Source organism: Rissa tridactyla, chromosome 4 (assembly GCF_028500815.1).
Source record: "Rissa tridactyla isolate bRisTri1 chromosome 4, bRisTri1.patW.cur.20221130, whole genome shotgun sequence".
NCBI classification, from domain to species: domain Eukaryota; kingdom Metazoa; phylum Chordata; class Aves; order Charadriiformes; family Laridae; genus Rissa; species Rissa tridactyla.
In genome coordinates this window covers 42883725-42901800 of record NC_071469.1, presented here as the reverse complement: position 1 = coordinate 42901800, position 18076 = coordinate 42883725, and the positions used below count along the sequence as shown (strand labels likewise).

Sequence of the window (18076 nt, the reverse complement as noted above, 5' to 3'; positions counted from 1 at the left end):
AAGCTAGAAAAAATATCAATGAGCAAATCACAGAATCATGGAATGATAGGAGTTGGAAGGGACCTCTGGAGATCATCTAGTCCAATCCCCCTGCCAGAGCAGGGTCACCTAGAGCAGGTGATTCTCACCTTTTCTCTTACAAAAATGTTAGTGACCTTATTTTGTCACTCAGATATGCATGTTGCATAGAGCAAATGGGTGGACAGAGGCCCAGTGAGGTGGGCACCCACACCAAAGAGAGTCCTCCAGTCTCCCTGGGTGCTTTTTGACTTTCTTGATGGAAATTCAGCCCTACATAATCTACAAGGGTTTTGCAGAAGTGATGGCTCTTGGTTTGGTACCACGTTCACTCCTCATTACCCAAGTTTCTGCTTGGACATGAGCTCCAAAAATGCCTTTTCTGTATTGCTCCTCACCGGCCTACTTAGAAGAAGACCAATGCTGCAGTTTGGGTGGGAAGGGAGAAGCAGTATGTTTGAAGGGAGAGGAGGGAAAGGAAGGATGAAGCGTTTAGGGTGCATGCAGATTTCAAGCTGTCGTCCTGCCTGGCTGCTGTGAGGAGGCAGGAACGTTAATTCTGACCCCCATCTACGGTGGCTGCTTTCTTGCAGCAGCAGCTGGACAAAGATGCTAACAAGGAAAAGTGCCTCCTTAGGCAAAGGAAAGCCAGTGAACATCTAGCTGCTGCGACGGGTGAGGAAACATAAATCAGATGTTTTACAGTGAAGTTTTCCTTCTGAACCTCTTGCCTGGGCCACCCCCGATGCCTCACGCGTGGCTGCCACTGGTCCCCCGTGCTGGTGGCAGTGGACTGCCCTTCACGCCTCGAAACGCATGGGGCTCTATTATGCACTCGCATGTCTTCCTCAAAATTGGCACCATCTGGACCACCACCTGAATGTCATTTTTTCCTGCACAGCTTCTCACATGATTTGCCAGCTTGTGTTTGTGATTTGGAGAGGGGGGGTGTGAAAGGTGGTGAGATCTGGCACAGTTTTTTTTGCATAAGCAGCACTGCTGACAGAACTTTTCTTTAGGATTTAATTGATCTCTGCATCTCTTTGGAAACCTGTGCCACTCATTCGGAGGAACTCCCTAAATCTGTGTCCCTCAGCCTCCAACCAGGAGTAAGCGGAGTGCTGCGATCCCTCTAAAAGAATAAAGGCATTGACCAGCCTAAGGACAACCTCAGAAATAATAAGCAGCTTTTTGTTTGCAGTGCTTCTACAGGGAAGGGAGAGCATGCCAGGACAGGACTTGGAGAGGCCAGTCTGTGCTGGGTGGCTGGTGGTTCAGGTAGCGTAGACACCTACCCAGCAGCCTACACGTCAGCTCTCACTGACGACCTGCTCCAAGGATGCTCAGGTAAAGCAAATACTGATCCATCATCTACAGTGGAGTTAAAGCTCTGCTTATACAAAAGTAACCAGGATCAAAACCTTCTTTTTCGGAGTTTGCTGTATTACAGGATGCAGGCTCCTGAATCAAATTTTGATTTCATAAATCTGACAAATCCAGACTGTTGGCCTGTTACTGCAGAGTACGTTCCTGTACCAGTGCTGCCTCTGCTGCCAGCCCGTTGCTGTACGGACGGCGCAAGAAAGTTATGCAAAGGCCACCATTTATAGAGGCTACGCTCAGGTGGTACACACACTCTCCAGCTGTACAGGAGCCAGTTAGACCTGTTTCTCTTTCTGGGATGAACAATAACAAGTACATTGGACCACAGGGAGTGAAATTATTCACATACACCAGTAAAACACAAACAGGGCAGACCATACAACATTTAATAACAAAACTTCTAAAATACTAAGGTTTTGATACCAATAAATATACTACTTCATGGAGGGAAGCTTGGAAAGGTAAATTTAGTGCCTGCTGCCTTCACAGAGACCTTGAGGAAATGAGTTTATTGCACTGCAACCAATAAATTACAAAATTTCTAGTTAAAACCTCTTTGAAATCATGCTGCCTCACAGCGTATGTCAACCAAACAAGGGTTTTAACTGTTGTAGCATATGCAGACATATAGTCTCATCACTACATGTGCCATCAGCAGTGAGCTAACCTGAGAGTCACGCATGTCTCTGCTTTCCCTGGTACAGGGCTGTGCAGTTGCCACCATTGTGGAAGCTCTGCAAACACACAGCTATTTTCTAGATACCTGTGAACACTGATCCTCAAGGACAAGGAAGTCTAGCTATTGCCTTACCTGTGAAGCTGATGGAGAGCCAGGAGCCATGGAGGGCGGCACCATTTCCAGGTAGGGACTAGTCACGTGGAGAATGGGTGACACCTTCACTGGTATTAAGAGAAGGATTTGCCATTTTGGTTCTGCCTAATGGTCAGCACATTAAAAAGCAGGAGTGGCCAGTGTTGGATCCCACTCAAGGAAGGAGGAAGCAGGTGCCTTGCTGGGGAGGGCTCATGAAAGAGCCTACAAAATCTATATGCATACTCTATAGAGAGATACTCCCCATTCATATTCTGACTGCAACATGCACCTGCAGCAAGTCTTCCAACAAACCCAGGGTAAGGCACACTTCAGGAAGACGTGTTTCTTCCTCTGCTAAGGAAATTCTTCACCATTCTCTGTTCACTGTTAACTCTGTCATTTTATCTGCTGCCCAACTTCTTTTTTTGTGTAAGGGTATCACCCTGCTGCCTCCCCACCTGCTCAGGTCCACCCTGAGAGGTAGGCGTCTGCTTATATACTTTTCTGACTGGGGGAACTGGTCACTCTAGGCCTACTGCCGCTGCTCCTCTCATTTTTCCAGACAGTGAGGCTGTATCATTGGCTGTATTGTCTGCATCCGCCATATTTACAAACAAGCCAGCCCCACCGTGCAACAGCCATGTAGCCTGGTGGCCTTCTGGTGGAGTCTCTGGGAAAGCTCTCCTAGTTTATAGCCAGCATATATATTTTAGAGACCAAGACAAAGAACACAGCCATTCCTAATTACAGGGAGGAGAAAGGGGTGTGCTGGACCATTCACAGCTGACTACGGGTAAGTGGGGTAAGGCTGTAGTCTGCACTAACCAAAGGGTTTGCTGTGTTCCTCTGGGAGCCAAGCAGGTCTAGGTCAGCCAGCAGAAGCTCTGCCAGGGAAGGGCCGTGGGTCTCAGCCTTTTATTTGAAAGTTAACTTCATTGCAATGTCAAGAGCTCAGCTGCTGGTTCAGCACAACCCTAATTAAAACTGTATCTTACGTCCCTTTAATGAATGGTGTAACAAATGGGAGTAGGCATTGATCTCATACCAGAAGTCCCTTAGTTTTGGCTGCTCCAGTAAAATATGAGCAGTACTTGCACATAGCTTCAAAAATAGCTCTTAGCCTGACACACAAATGGATTAAGACACACACACACAGAGTTAACTCCAAAGAAACTTAAGGAAAAACATGCTTTTGATCAAGATGCTGAGAGAAGAGGTCCTTTTCCTTCCTAGGTACCTGTCCTAAGTTTGAGTAGAGGATGAATGGGTGGATGGATGGGTGGGTGGGTAGGTGGATGGGTGGAATAAGACAAAAGAATTGCTTTAAATCCCTGACATGTTGCTTGTTTTTAAGAGAAGGAACAGTGTTTTGTGGTTTGTTGGTTTTGTTTTTTTTTTTTTTTTAATAATCAGACACATCTTCCATGAAGACCAGCGGGCCAACAATTGCTCTTTTCCTCTTAAAAATTCAGTCTTGGAGTGGTGCCAACTCTCAGAGAAGTAAAGTGCTAGCCAGTGGCAAGAAAATGCAGTTTGATTTATTGTATACCTTTAAAGTTAGTGGTAGACCTTTTCTATGTACATTAAAACCAGCAGCCTTTTAATTATGGATTGGTGATTTCTAGTAGCCTTAAGATACAATTATTATCTGTCTGAATGAAAAACCACCTGGGTGGCAAGGCTGGAATATAGGCTTGCTGGTTTTGCCCAAACAAGGAGACTTTAATAACTTCCATGGAAGTTTTAGCATTATAAATACTGTAGGCTCCCACCCTGCGGCTGGATACAACCCTGTACAGCGCCTGTGTTCAGAGCACAGTGAATGACACTGACTGCAGTTTTTCAGTAAATAAATAAACACTGATTTAAGTTTGACTGTGTTCACACCCCTTTTATTTCCAGGAATGTTCTGACTTAGAACTTGACTTAAAGCAATGTTTATGGAAACAGTCAAATCAAAACAAATATTAGAGAAAGTTTGAGCAAACCCCACTGTAACTGTTGTATCCCTATTTTTGGGTGGCAGAGACAATACCAGGTGACCTGCGTGTCCAAGCAAAACTAAACAAAGATGCTTGAGTTTCAGCTATCCAATGCCAGTAGCAACCACTTTGCAAATGAGCTGCAGATCAAGAATTTCTCCAGGAATAACTCTCTGGCAAGTAAATATTTGGCAAGTATATTCAAATAGTGAATAAATCTTGGAGATACTGCAATCTACTTGCGGGCAATTTGTTAACACAAGAAGAGATGGAATTCGTCAGAGACATCTTTGCCCAGGAATGACAGGCTCATAGGCTAATAGAAATTAATTTTCCATCTCTAATATTGGGCACTACTTCTGCCTGGTATCACAGACCTTGACACTTCTTTGGCGTGTGCTGTTGAAAACAGCCAGTTGCTATTTGTGTTTGCTTTTAAATTTACAGTTTAGCCGAGGGGGTAGAGAAATACTTCCTGTTGGGAGCAAATTCGTGCCTCCGCTGGGCCCACACAGAGTCTGCACCATGCTTTGAAGTTCCCTGTAAAACCCTGAAATGTGTGCATGGCCCCACCTGGCCCTGGAGGGAGGTGTGTCACCCGGTACGTGACCTCTCAGGATGTGGCTGGGGCAGGGACACGTTGCCTTCAGCATGTTTCAGGCTAATGCCTTGCGCTCTGCCTGCGTTTTCAAGTCTCCCATCATCACTGTTGTGTAGCTTAGTATGGATGATGGTATCCCCCTCCATGACGATCATAAATTGCACCCCTGATGCAAGCGATGATCCTGTATTCCAGGCCATTATCCAAGCACGCTGGAGAGGCAGGATGTGACCGCCAAGATTTAGACACACAGGCACTCAGCAGCCTCAGGGGAGCTGAGCTGGTGGGAGCGCAGCAGGCCAGGAAGATCAAAGGACTTTCTGAGTCACAAGCTCATCAACTGGGTCCTTGCCTCCAAAGATGGAGACAGAGGGAGTGGGAAGGGGGCTCGCTGGGACCTCTTTCTCAACCTCCTCTGCCACGGGGATCTTCCATCAGCCTAAGTAAGTGGAGCACCTCCTTTTGCCCCGCTGAGATGAAGCCCATTGAACCAGGTCGAACTCTGCTCCCTTTGCCGCACATATTGCCAGCAAAGACCCCACTGCAGCAGGTGCTCCTGTGGTTTTTCAGGGGAACGAGTAAATTGGATCATTTCAAGTGTGCTCCCACACAAATGCTCAGCTGGGATGAGTCACTGGGAGCAGGCTGGTAATCTCAGCAATGTCTCATGCCTGGCTGCAGTGCTAGTACAGCACCGAGGGGAGCACACATCATCTCCAGATAAAAGCACCTGCAGGGTATACTATAGGAAAAAACACACTTGCCTTATTCACATTTGCCTTATTTTATGAGGAACTTGTGCATAGAAATCCCTACTTGACTTTGGAAATATCCGCTTGTATGTGTGTGTATGTATTGCCCAAGCATGATGGAAGTGTTATACAAAGCTTTCTCTAACATGACTGCAGGATGGTTGTATTACATGCAAACAAAAGCACCCTGTGGATATTATACAAGCCCACTGTGTGGAAAAATGATTCCAGGAGGGAGTGGTCTAGGTGGTTTTAAGACATTTTATTGGAACTGTTTTCAAAAGGACCTTCACTCATTGCAGCCAGGTGCATTAATTTCCATCAAGATAAATGTACAGGGTTTTGAGAATGTCATGCGTGTCAATAATAGAATTATTTTCCGATCCTACAGATATAACAGTTTTAAAACCTTTGACGATCTGCTCTTCCTGGACTGGGCACAACTGCTGATTCCTCTTGCAGCATTGGCCACAACCCCTTTCTGATGGGAGTCAGTGCCCCTTTTCAGCTAGTGTGACAGAATTGAAAATGTGCCCAACAGGAAAGCTGGAGCGGGTTTGGCATTGACTCTGTCTCCCCTTGGCACTCTTGCTAGGGTAAATTTGCAACTGAAATTCCAAATTTGGCAAGAAAAGGAGGACCCATTTTCCTGGCAGCCCTCCATAGGTACTCAAGAGAGTGGATGGGGGGTGGTAGCCACGGAACAGATGGCAGTGTGGGATGAAGGTGGGTAAAGTGGTCAAAGATGTGCAATAAATAGATTTAACAAATATGTTACACCACAACATGTGTGACACATGCATGTAGTTTGCCACAAAGAGCACGATGCCAGGGCAATACCTCACTTACGCAAATAACTGGGTAATTGTGCTGTATGGATCAGCACAGCCCTTCTGTCTTCACATTGTTACGTTTTTCCTGAGTGATCTTTTAAAGAAAGAGAAAGGCAGCAAAGCTGATAGCAATCTTTGAGAAACTGGCATACGAGAAGAGCCTCAGCTGTTCTAGTCGAGGCAGGGATAAGGCTGAAAAGAGACGTGATAGTTCACAAATATCTACACGGTGTCACAATGGAGGGTGGATGTTGATGCAAAGTGCAATTAACTCAAGACAATGCAAAAAAAAAAAAAAAAACCAAAACGTGAAGGGAAGTCCTTGGAGGAAAAAATCTACAGTGCTGAACACCTTTGCTATTTGTGGCCTACAGATGGCTCTCAACTGTTTTTAAACTTACTCAGAGATGGCTTTTTGTGCTTTATATCAGACGTTTGGTTTTTTTCCTTGCAGTAAGAATTCTTCAAGTATGGAAAAATGTGTTCCTGAGGGCATCTGCTAAGGTCCCATCCCTGGAGACTTCAGAGGCGTGCTAGATAAAGCAACCTTGGTGAATATTCAGTAGGGAAAATCCTGCTGATTACAGGGAGCAATGCAAGATGAGCTGCCAGGTCTTTTATTATCTATGACTCCATGACTATTGGTAGTGAAGGGAGTTCTTGCACAAAAGCCTTTACTGGCTTTATTTATGCCAAGGCTGCTTCCAGGAAGGGGGAATCCATCATGTCAGAGATGAATGCAAACACAGAGCTTTTTCTCTTGCCCTCTCTCCTTTTGGACTCTCCTTTCATCTGACATGGAGACTGTGGTGCTCTGTGTATACTCTGCAACTTGATTTGCTTAAGACTCCCCAGAAACAAAGAGACACTGAGGGCAGGATCACCTTAATATAGTAACTTGACTGTTTTCTGGGAACTGCTTGCTTGGTTAGACAAGAAAGTCAGGGAGGGAAGGCCAAGTCCCATGAGAGTGGGCTGCAGCGATGCCCCGGTGGCCAGGCAGGGAGCCAAGAGTAGGACGCTGATCCAGGTCCCTTCACCTGCAGCCAGGGCACATCATTCCTGTGACCCATTAGAAACCTCAAAGCCCTGGCAGATGAGTCGAAATGTGATACCCGAACCACAGTTACAGTGATGCAAAATTGCCGCCATATTCATCAGTTTGATAATACCCAGGGTGAGAAAGAGAAAGCCCACACAACCCATTTCGTTTCCTATTTGTTGCAGGTGGCTCTTAGCACTTCTCTTGCCATTGCTTCCACATTTTAGAAGCCTGTGGTTTGCTGTGCTGCTTTCCATAAGGCTCTAACACTCTTTAATTAAAGGATGGCAGAAGGCAGCTAAGCTCTGCCCGGGTTTGGCTGTGAGGGTTGTTTTGCAGAGGGGGTGGCAGGGCACAGCAGGGGAGTTCGGCATTGCGGCAGAGCATCTCTGCGTCCTGAGGCAGGTCATCACAGGAGGACAGGCATTTGGGGTAGAGCAGCTGCCTACCCGAAAAGCATGACATGCAGAAGCTCAGCAGTTTGGCTACAGGATAGGGCTTGCAGATTGCAGGTGGCCTACAGCAGATGATGCATCACACTGAGCAGAGAAAGATGGGTTTTTCCCATGTGTTGGATGTATGTGTGTGTGTGTCTGAGCAGGGCTGGCTGAGGGTGTTGCTGGTGCTGGCAATACAAGCTTTTTCTAGACCGCGGAAAGCTCTAGTTTGCTTGAATTGGCCAAACCATGCCCAAAATTTGTCTGTGCCCCAGCATGGAGGATCTAACATCTGGTATCAGCCATCGACTGAGGGAAGGACTTGAGGCCTTCCCTGCTGCCATCTGTATAAACAAATATGCAGCTGTGCAGACAGACACACATATAGAAAATGGTGTCAGAGATTTCAGCTGTCCTGGAGGTGACAGAGCGGCCAAGCAGCCCTGAAAACCGTGTGCAGGCAAATGCTGCAGACGTGCTTTTGCCAAGGCGCTGCCACAGCCTGAGCTCAGGATGTGCCAGTCCTGCTCACAGGCCAAATTGCGCTGTGGGGCTGAGATTCCAAGAGGGGTGAGTCCAAACACACATCCCCCTCTCCTTGTTTTTGTAATTGCAAAGCAGCTACAGCACTCAGTAGCCTTGCACATGGCAGCCCTTGAGAAGCATTTATTTTAGCGAAGAGGTGGATTCTTCAGACAGCTTAAGCAGGGAAATGTCAGTTTGACAACCCCTTCATGAGCTGCACAGGCCAGGGAGGGTCAGAGAAAACAAGAGTGAAGAGTGACGAGGGGGAAATGCAGCTGCGAACCACAGGCGCTGAAGCAACGGGACACAGGGAACATGCGGTGTAACAGTGATCCAGCTTGCCAGCAGCATGACACGTGGAGGAGCACCGATGCTCTGATGAGCAGAGCCACAGGATGGCTTGAAGGTAAATAAACAAGGCAATTAAGCCTGTCCGGCAGGACAAAGGGCTGCACATGGCAACTGTCTCAGTCCGATTCCCAAGATATCAAAGATGGACGCTTGTGTGTGCTAAGCAGGGGGCCTAGTTGGTGAAGGTATTGGTTTCCCGGGTGTGTACTGGTCCGTTGCTTCAGAATCAGCAAAGGTTACAAGTCCTGCAAGGACAAACGGCACACATTAAACAGAGATGTTCTGAGGGATGAAAGTATGTAACTCCCTTCAGCCCAGTGGTCCCCAGCTGCCACGGCCGGGCAGTGTCAGGGGGTCACAGGCAGGTCTGGGATGCAGCACAGCCCTCGGAGCGGGGTCGCTGGTGGTCGCGTCTCATAGCTCTGCAGCTTCACTTGCACAGGCGTGCACGGGCTGACCCTGCTGAAGAGGAGAGCCTGGGCTGCTAACACTGCTCAGCTCTGGGATCTTTCACACCTGAGAGCTGCAGTCAGCCACGGCTCTCGCTGTCTGGCGAGGCAGCTCACCCAGCTCACTGATGGGCCGCTTCCCAGCTTGTTTGGGGCGAGCGGAGCCTTTGGCAGGGTGCTGGCGCCAGGGGAAGGGATGCAGGTCACAGAGGAGATGGTAGCTGACAGCAGCACGGACGTGGGCTGCGGGGAACCAGGTGGCTTCAACACCCACCCGGCATTTGACAGAGCTTTCAAGCTCGGAGCGGAGCCTTTGTTTTCCGTGTTCGCAAAAGCTCGAAGGTGCCTCAGGAAGGGTTAACCACCCCCCTGCGGAGGCGGGGGGCCGGCGCAGGCGGCGGCAGGCGGGCTCCCCGCTCCCCGCTCCCGCAGCCCCGCGGCAGCGCCCGCCCGCTCCCCGCAGCCGCCGCAGCTGCGCCCCGGCCCCGGCCCCGGCCAGCTGGCTCCCAGCCCTGCCCGCCGCCGTCCGGGGCCGAAATGACACATTCCCACCGTGCTGGAAGGGTGGGCGACAAGGAGTTCATGCGAGGGGAGGCTTCTTCTCACCTCCCCTGCCCCGGCTGTTTCACCAGCGCGCTGCGGGGCGGCACCGGAGAACGATGCTTCGTGTCCCCTGCAGCGGGGCTTCGCTGACCCCCTCCGCCCTTTGGGAGCTCACCTCCACCCACCTTCATGCTCCTCGTGGAACAGCCACCACAGCCCCGCCGTCACCCCCACAGGACTCTCCTCCACCCCGGGGCTTGTCCTCTGCCAGCACGGGGGTGTCACCCTGGAGAGAAACCTCTGGTGTTGGGCAAGTCCCCGCAGGCAGAACTTGCTGCCCTGGTCTGGATGCCTTCAATCACACCGTGGAGGTAGGAGGCCCTTCAGATTTTTTTTCCATATAGAGGACAATCCCACAGTGCTTCATTTTTCCCGTGTTTGGCCCCAAATGACCTCTCAAGAGCAGAGTGCAGCATTTTAGAACCCCAGATGCTTTTAGGGGAAATGATGTTTTGTATAAAGCATCATATGAATTTTTTTATCTGGTGTGCCTTAATCCACGTGGCATCAGGCTCACGCTGAACTATGACACAAGTCAGATCCCCACGGTGCTGGGCTATGAAACTATGTGGCATGTGGGAATAACCTGCATGTGGATGGACGTGAAAAATCTTGACAAGGATCCAGAAGGGACTGATCACTCCAGTCCAGATGTGGACTTCCTAGTCCATCCATAGAAGGTGCTGCTCAGGGCTGGCTGTCGCCTACTACTTATGGAACAGATGGCATGGTTTAAGTCCCCAAAGGTGAGAGAGAGAAGCTCAGTTTAGTATCTCTGCTGACAGATAGCAATATTCAAGGACCAATGTCATTTCCCACAGAGCGCTGTCCTCTGCTACAAGTTTCAGGGTATCTTCTGGGCCCCCAGACAGGAACGCACTGGTAAACCCAGTGTCATTGCTGTCAACCCTGTATGGGTTACCTGGGCACTTTTGACCATCTCAAACAGCATTAGACTTCTTCAGGCACAACTCCTTTTGAGCCCCGAGCTTGCAAATAGCTCCTTAAATTCTGCCCGCTAACAAGCACCCTCTGCATGGGGTGAATCTGCACTTTCCTATTACAAATGTGAGAGGGCAACCACACTGACACTTGAGGCAATAGCCATAAAGTCACATTAAAAGGCTTCAAGTAATAGCATTGCTGTGTAAAGCCAGCCTTTTGAAAAGCTTGTTTCCAAATGCTTAGCAGCAGGATTAGAAGGTTGCTGGCTCTTAGCTGTGAGCTTTGCAGATGCTAGGGGCTGGCAAAGCAAAATCTGTATCACATGAAAAAGTTGATCAGGTCTGACTCTCTCCTGCCGTGAGATTACTTTTCTCACTACAAAGCATTTCTCCTCACCAGTAAGTTCAAAGTACGTATGGGCATGAAGATAGCGTATTGTTCATCAGCTCACTGTTCTGCTGAGCAGCCGCCTCGCTTGTTCTCCGTCTCAGGTTATAAACTGTGTTGAGAAGCTGCAAAACTGCTCACAGCTTAAACGACGAAATCATGATAACCTAGCCTATCTTACCCTACTGTGAGCTCTACTTTAATAATCCTGCTTAATCATTAAACCACAATAAGAGCAAGCCAAGGAGTTTAAGGCAAGAGCCAAGCCATGGCATATCAGAACACTGCTCAAAACTTGAACACAGCACAGTCAGCTAGAAACAGAGGAAGCCACACAAAAGGGCTAGCAAGGCTCTTGTGTAAAGGGTCAGAAAGATGTGGCAGAAAATTCATACCTGTTGGGAATGGCTGAAGGAGCCAGAGCCAGCTATGAGCTGCTCCTGGTAGTCAGGAGTCTGCAGTGCTGCCCTATTTACATCCTTTTCCTGGGAGACGATCTTGTTATCTAGCACACACACTCCATTCAGGCCTGGCTGTTGACATAGATGCTTTGACTAAACCCTTAGGCCTGATGATTATTGAGTATAACAGTGGTTGCTGGTTATTTTCCAGAATGCTTTACCCTTCACTGAAGGGTACAAAGACGGCAAATGGACACAACTTATCTTCTGCCCACCATGCTGCACATTGTCTTATGGCAAGCTGATTTTTTTCTAAGAACATTTCACACAGAGGTGAGGTTAAATTAAAAAAATATATGGAAAAAGCAGGAATAGAGACAATATAAAAAAACAAAACTTGAGAAGACACACTGCTTCTGTCACTCAGCTGGAGACACTGAGACCAGGGTGAGGCCAAGCCCTGCCCACGGATGCACCCAGGACTCGCACCGATTCCAGCAGAATTATTCACGCGCGCATACATGCATGAGAGACAGAACAGATTTGGTCCTTATTGCTTTGACTTTTCCAGGATGCTCAATTTATTTGTGCATTTCAGGAAACAGACCAGTACAGTCACATGTTCTGTACCTGGGTTCCCCTTCCCCCACCCCGAAACAGAAATAATTGTAGGCTAAAAGCATCACCCATGCCAGAAGATGACAGAGCCAAATCCTTTCCAAGGCAAAGGACACACTGACATCACCGGGGTTTCACCTGAGTAAGGGCTGACCGAAGAACTTCACCACAGTCTGTGAGAATTTGGCTGAAGAGACAATGAGTCAATTTTGTATTTTCAGACCAAAGTAATAGACTGGATGGGGGAACACTCTTACCTCAGCTTCCTTGAAAGCGGGGAGTGATATGATGGGTATTGCTGAGATCGTTCCAGAATCTGTGTTACCGTGCAGAAAACTGACTCATTTTTGCAGTCCGAAATGGGGCATATTTTGTCTTCATTGTCTCGCTACCACCTCTTGTAGGATTTGACTGCAGCATGGAAGCATCCTGATAGAACTTTACAGTGCATCGTGTTGTTGTTACTGTAGTAACTTATTACTAGGCCACCTTGTGTTATCTTTATTGCTGCAGTACCTGGTACAAATGTACCACCGTTTGTCCGCACGCACTGTTATTTCTGCCCGATTCCCCAAACTAATTTACTGCAGCATCCTGTTGTGTCTTATTGCTGCATTATCAAAATGCTACTTTACTGCAGCGGCCTGTGTTACCTTATTGCTACATTTATCCTGGTATTATTATGTCAGCTTACTGCCACTTTTTATGGCTGCCCTGCTACCATTTTATTACAGTACTCCATGGGATCTTAGCGCTGAGTTATACTGAGAGTACATTAATCCATTTGCTTTAGCCTAACGCTGGCTGCACAGGCTTGTCCAACCTTCCTAGTGCTTGTCCTGGTGCCGTTTCGCCACAGTAGCCACGAATGCTCTGGATACTCCATTATCCAATAACAGTGTACAGCCATGTTTCACAGCCATAGTCCTGTAAGCGTGGGAAGCTTTGTAGCTAGCTTGCACAGCATGGACATCATAAAAGCCTTCCAGACTGCCCTTCCTTGAAACAATGCCGTTTAGAACATAAATAGAGGTGGAAAGCTGATTTCCTAACTCATCTTCAGGACGATGAGGTAGTTGGAAGACATGGGGCGCTTATAAAGCAGCAGATTACTGCTTGCAACGCCCAATGGGATAGTGGTGAGTGTACAAGAGTAGCATCACTTGGAATAAGTGATGCCATTAAAAAACAAAAATTCAAGAATACGATTCATGCGGAAGTAGTTACACGTTAGCATCACCATACGTGAAGTAAAAGACACGTGAAGAGCAGTTTGAATGTGTTCCCAGGGGGAGGCCTTGTCGACTCTCGTGTTTGTTTTAGAGAAATTTACTCAGGAAATGAGGAACAGAGCTTTCCTCTCTCCAGAGAATATGCAGCTCTGTCCGCTCAGCTAGCCATTACTGAGCAGATTAGCTTGCACGAGTGTGCATTTAAATGGCAAGCTGTTCAGCATCCAGGCCTCTTGATGTACGCCCATATGCATGCTCTCTGTGTCTGTAAAAATCCCCCCTCCATGCACTCATCAGTTCACAGTGTATTCCCCACAGGCAAAACACTGCAGCAGCCAACACGGCCGTCCTGCAGGAATCGAGCAGGAAAGACAGAGCTCATGGGGCAGCAGCACATCTCCAAGTTGAAGTCTGGCATTGCCGCTCACTGCACAGACCATAACCTAAATTCCACCTGTCCTGTGTACCCACCAGCATCCTCCAGCCATACCCATGTGCGCCCCCATGCTGCTGAGGAGTACCTCCATGGAGCTACCCCATCCTTTCCCCGGAGAAGACCTGTCTGGTGTCAGGAACTCGCAGAGACCCCCTGGTAACACTTTGCTGTCTCTGCCCCTTGCTACACACCGGAGTTTCACGCTTTACATGTATATCAGGCTCAGGAATGCTCTGCAGACCAGTCTGGGGCTTCACAGGACAGACCTCCCATCGGAAATGCCTCCGCCTAGACGCTGGGCAGCACTGGCAGTAGAGTAGCTTGGTGTGTGAGGAGCTGTTGGTTTACAGAGCTCCAGTGACGCGTGGCAATGGTGGGTTCGACACAGATAAAAACACCATCAACAAATCTCTGAGAAGAACCAGTCCTTGCATTTTCCTAGGGACGATGTAAGGGGACATGTATGAATGCGCATGAATGGACAACCAGGCCTGTTATGCGAAGAACCACTATTACCCGAGGGGACCCTTTAGCTGGATGGGGAAGTGGGTCTTGCAAGACAGGTAAGCGACAATTTGGAGGGGACCAAACGTCCACTTCAGAGGCAGGACACCACATGAATGTACAGGCACACCCATGACGGTTCTGTAGTCCTGGAACTCGCTTGTGTGTCATGTATGTGTAGGACGAATTTGGTCTGAAGATGTCAGACAGTAGGCTGTTTATGGGAATAGATGCGTGTAAAGAACAAATATCATACTCAATATTTTACTGTACATTCATGCAGCTGTAGAGGGTCCTATGGACCTTAGGTAAAATTGGTAATAGGAGTTTTCTGGGGGGAAAAAAAAAAAATTATCAAAATAAGAAATGTCATGGGTAAAGAGGGAAGGTGCTTTTTCTGACAGAAACTACGCTGGCCTGATTTTGTGCATACATAGGCCTTAGATATTAGAATAATACTTGCCTCAGAAGTGAATATTGTCAATAGCCAGCTGTCTACTTAGCTAGATGGCTTTGCCTAGGTCGGTATGCAGACTTGTAGCCATATAGCAATTTCTACCACCTGCACAAAAAGCCAATTTGCCCTGGCGTGAGTGAAGAAGACCAAGAAATGTCTGTTCTCACATATGCTTCAGATCTGAACTGCTTGCAAAATACAGGAAGTTTTGTGGCACTGACTCAACTGAGTCTTGAAATTTTCATATATAGACAATATAATGCACGTGAATGCAGTCCACTTTCCTATCTGCAGGTAGCATGTGCGGGGTTTTTAATTAAAGTCACTTCAGTTCCATCCTCACCCTAACCTCCATACTCCCAACAGTTTGAAACAAGCTACTGGGTCATGTCCTGCAGCTGTATTCATGGGCTGTAGGTTAGATGAGTTTTAGTGGAAGCTCATTTCCACAAGTGGTACAATTTCACTCTTGCAGTGGTGCTTCTCAGTGGGGTCAGTTATCTGAGCTTTTTATCACAGCTGGGTGTGCTGCTGCTCAGCAAGGGTTTACCTGGCACCCGGCACCCTGCCCATTCACTCCCTGCTTCTGCCGGTCCCATCTCCATCAATTGCCTCCTCTCTGTAGACTGAATTTTGACACCTGCCCACATCAGTGTTGCCTTTCCCTGTATACACGTGAGCAGGTTTTGGCCCTCCGCGACTGGAGTTGGAGTTTCCTCTAAGTGGTTCAATCCTGTCTACTTGGAGTAAAGCTTGAACATCCGTCATTGAGTAAGTATGCAAAACCTTAAATAAATAGAAAATCAAATACACTATAAAACAACTCACTTTTAAATACCATGTGTGTGTGTTTGTGTGTGCATTACACATCTAGAACAGGACTTTTTGAGCATCAGGCAGACTCTGATCACGTTTGCACTACACGCACATGCAGAGCGATTCCGCCGACATCAGAGGATTTGCACCAGGATCAGAGTCTGACTCAATGGGGCAGATCCTCAGGCGATGAAAACCACTCATGCTCTCCTGACTTCGGCTGAGGATCTGGCCATCATCTCTGGACATGCTACATGCTATTGGAAGGACAGTGAGTGATGAACTTAAATAGTGCCGTTCTTTTTTTCGTTGCTTTAAAGGAGAGACATAGGAAAGAAAAACAAAGCTAAAGTCAATGAATCTGCAGAAGAAATGCATTTGAGATTTTGTGAGAAGAAGAAGCAGCTTCCAGCAGATATTTTATTGGATCCAGACGACCACAAGAAAGGGAGCAAGTAGAATTGCAGTGGTGTCTATTACAGCCATGTTTGTGCCAGAGAGAGAAGAGATGAAGGAAAAATAACGATCTCTCAGCTCTTCTAAGTTGCGGTTGGGTCTGTTTCCTTAAATAACAAGACAGCAAGCCCTTGCCTTGTCGACCTTCTTCATAGGGTGACGTGTGCTCCTCCAAACTCTGGTGGGAAACAAAGTACCTGCAGGGAGCTCGGCGTCCTTACAAAGCCGCACAGGCAGGAAAGTGTTGATGTAAACTGCAGGGAGAGGCGCTTCCCCGGCGCTTGCGCTGGCTCAGGCTCTCTCCCCGGCGGGGACCCGCTCTCCCCGAAACGCCCCGTCCCCGGCGGCGGTCCTGGCTGTCTCTCCTGCGGGGCGGCCGACGGACGCCGTCAGGAGGACTGCATCAGGCCGGTGAGGCGCTTGCTCGCCAGAGACTTTCCCTGGAGGGAGGGAGAGACAGACAGAGAGACAGAAGAGACCCGGAGGCGTGAGTGATGCCGTGGGATGGACGGTTGGCTGCGATGAGGGGCAGGGGCCTTCCCCCAGAGCAGGGCACAGGGCTGCCCGCCCTGGCCCTGCTGACGGCAGGGCAGGCAATGAGGGGGTCGAGCGTGTCCCCAGCGTTTTGGGTGCCTGTGGTTTTGCCCCGGTGGGTGGTTTGGCAAGGAGGGGTTTGGCTAGTGATGTTCAGATGGCTATCGCTCAAAGTAGTCAGCGGTGCCCTGCAACACCACCTCATGAAGATGCCTCCTTTCTCTCTTACATGCGAAGTGGTCAGAGCAAAGCCCTGTCCTACGCTCACCCTGGCTCGTCCTGCTGGCCACGGCTGCCACGCAGGGCACCAGCCCAGCCAGGGGAGGGCTGTGAATCCCAGCCTGCAGTGAAGGCTGGGATGCCCTTCCTACAGGCTATGAATCAGTAACGCCTGCACATCACCATTGGAAACAGATCTAGGAAAAAAAGTGATTTTAGAAACAGCTTAGCCTGTCTCTGCCCTGCTGCCACCCCACTTTCCCCACTCCTTAGACTCTTGTCTCCTCAGTTGCTGTTTGCCCACTACTCCCTGGCCTTCCTGCCTTCCCCATGCCCTCCTCCAAGCCACCACGCAGGTGTGGGGCTGTGTCAGCCTTGCTCACGCGCTGCTGACATCTATGTCAATGGCATCTACATCAGCTTTCCCACCGACTGGTGGGACCAAGGACCAGGGAGAAGGACACCTGATTCAGAAGTTCTGAATCCCTTCACTGGTTTAGGTCATGCAGCCCCTGCTTTCACCCGGAGCAAGGGTGGACCTACAGCTGGTCTTCTCCATTGGCACTCAGTGAGAAGGGTACATCCCCATAGGGGATACTGATGGTTTTGCGATTACTGACCCAACAGTGAAAAATTGCTTCAGGTATTGCACCAGTTGCTGTGTTTCTTTGGTTAGCTTTCCTCTTGAAAAATTATGTTTTTCTTAAAAGAAAAAATAGTCTTGGTTGAAATAAACACCCAGGGAATACCAGAGAGCTGTGGAATACCTAGCAGATCTTAAACAACCTCCTCTACATTACTATATTTAGCCAAGATTTCCTTTGCAATAGAAAGTCTTACTAATTGTTGTTTGAAAGACAGATCCACACAAAAAGCAAGAGAAACAGATTATACAGTGAGTATGACTATGTGCAAAATGTAGGGAAATTTGAAATGTAACATTCAGTGGGTCATCTGAATTAAGCCTTGTTTAACAAGTTAACGTTCTAGGAAAAAAGAAACACCCCCACCCCCTCCTTTGATTTCTAATTTCTCCCCGTTTAGGGCTGTACCAGAAGGATGTAACAGTTCCCTACAGAAGCCACATTTCATTACTCAGATGTGTGCCTTTTACCAAATAACTTGCTTGGCTGCACAAACACACACGGCCTAATCTGGTCGCTTTTTATGTATCGGCAGTCGGCTGCTGGAAACACTGCCATCATTTGGACTGCCCTGCCCGGGACAAGAGCGCCACGGTCATGGCTCTGTGGCTCCTACAAGTCTCTACAACGGAGCTCG

At 48.3% G+C, this 18076-nt stretch overlaps 1 protein-coding gene across 2 annotated transcripts in view; it reads right to left on the bottom strand.

Moving 5' to 3' along the window:
- Positions 1 to 12156: 12156 nt before the first annotated feature.
- Positions 12157 to 18076, bottom strand: part of RGS6 (regulator of G protein signaling 6) — a 294403-nt gene continuing 288483 nt past the window's right edge. For both annotated transcript variants that reach the window (XM_054200650.1, XM_054200651.1), the window contains one exon: positions 12157 to 16482. In XM_054200650.1, the coding sequence (XP_054056625.1) occupies positions 16432 to 16482 (51 nt within the window). In that variant the 3' untranslated portion in view covers positions 12157 to 16431. The remainder of the gene's footprint in view (positions 16483 to 18076) is intronic.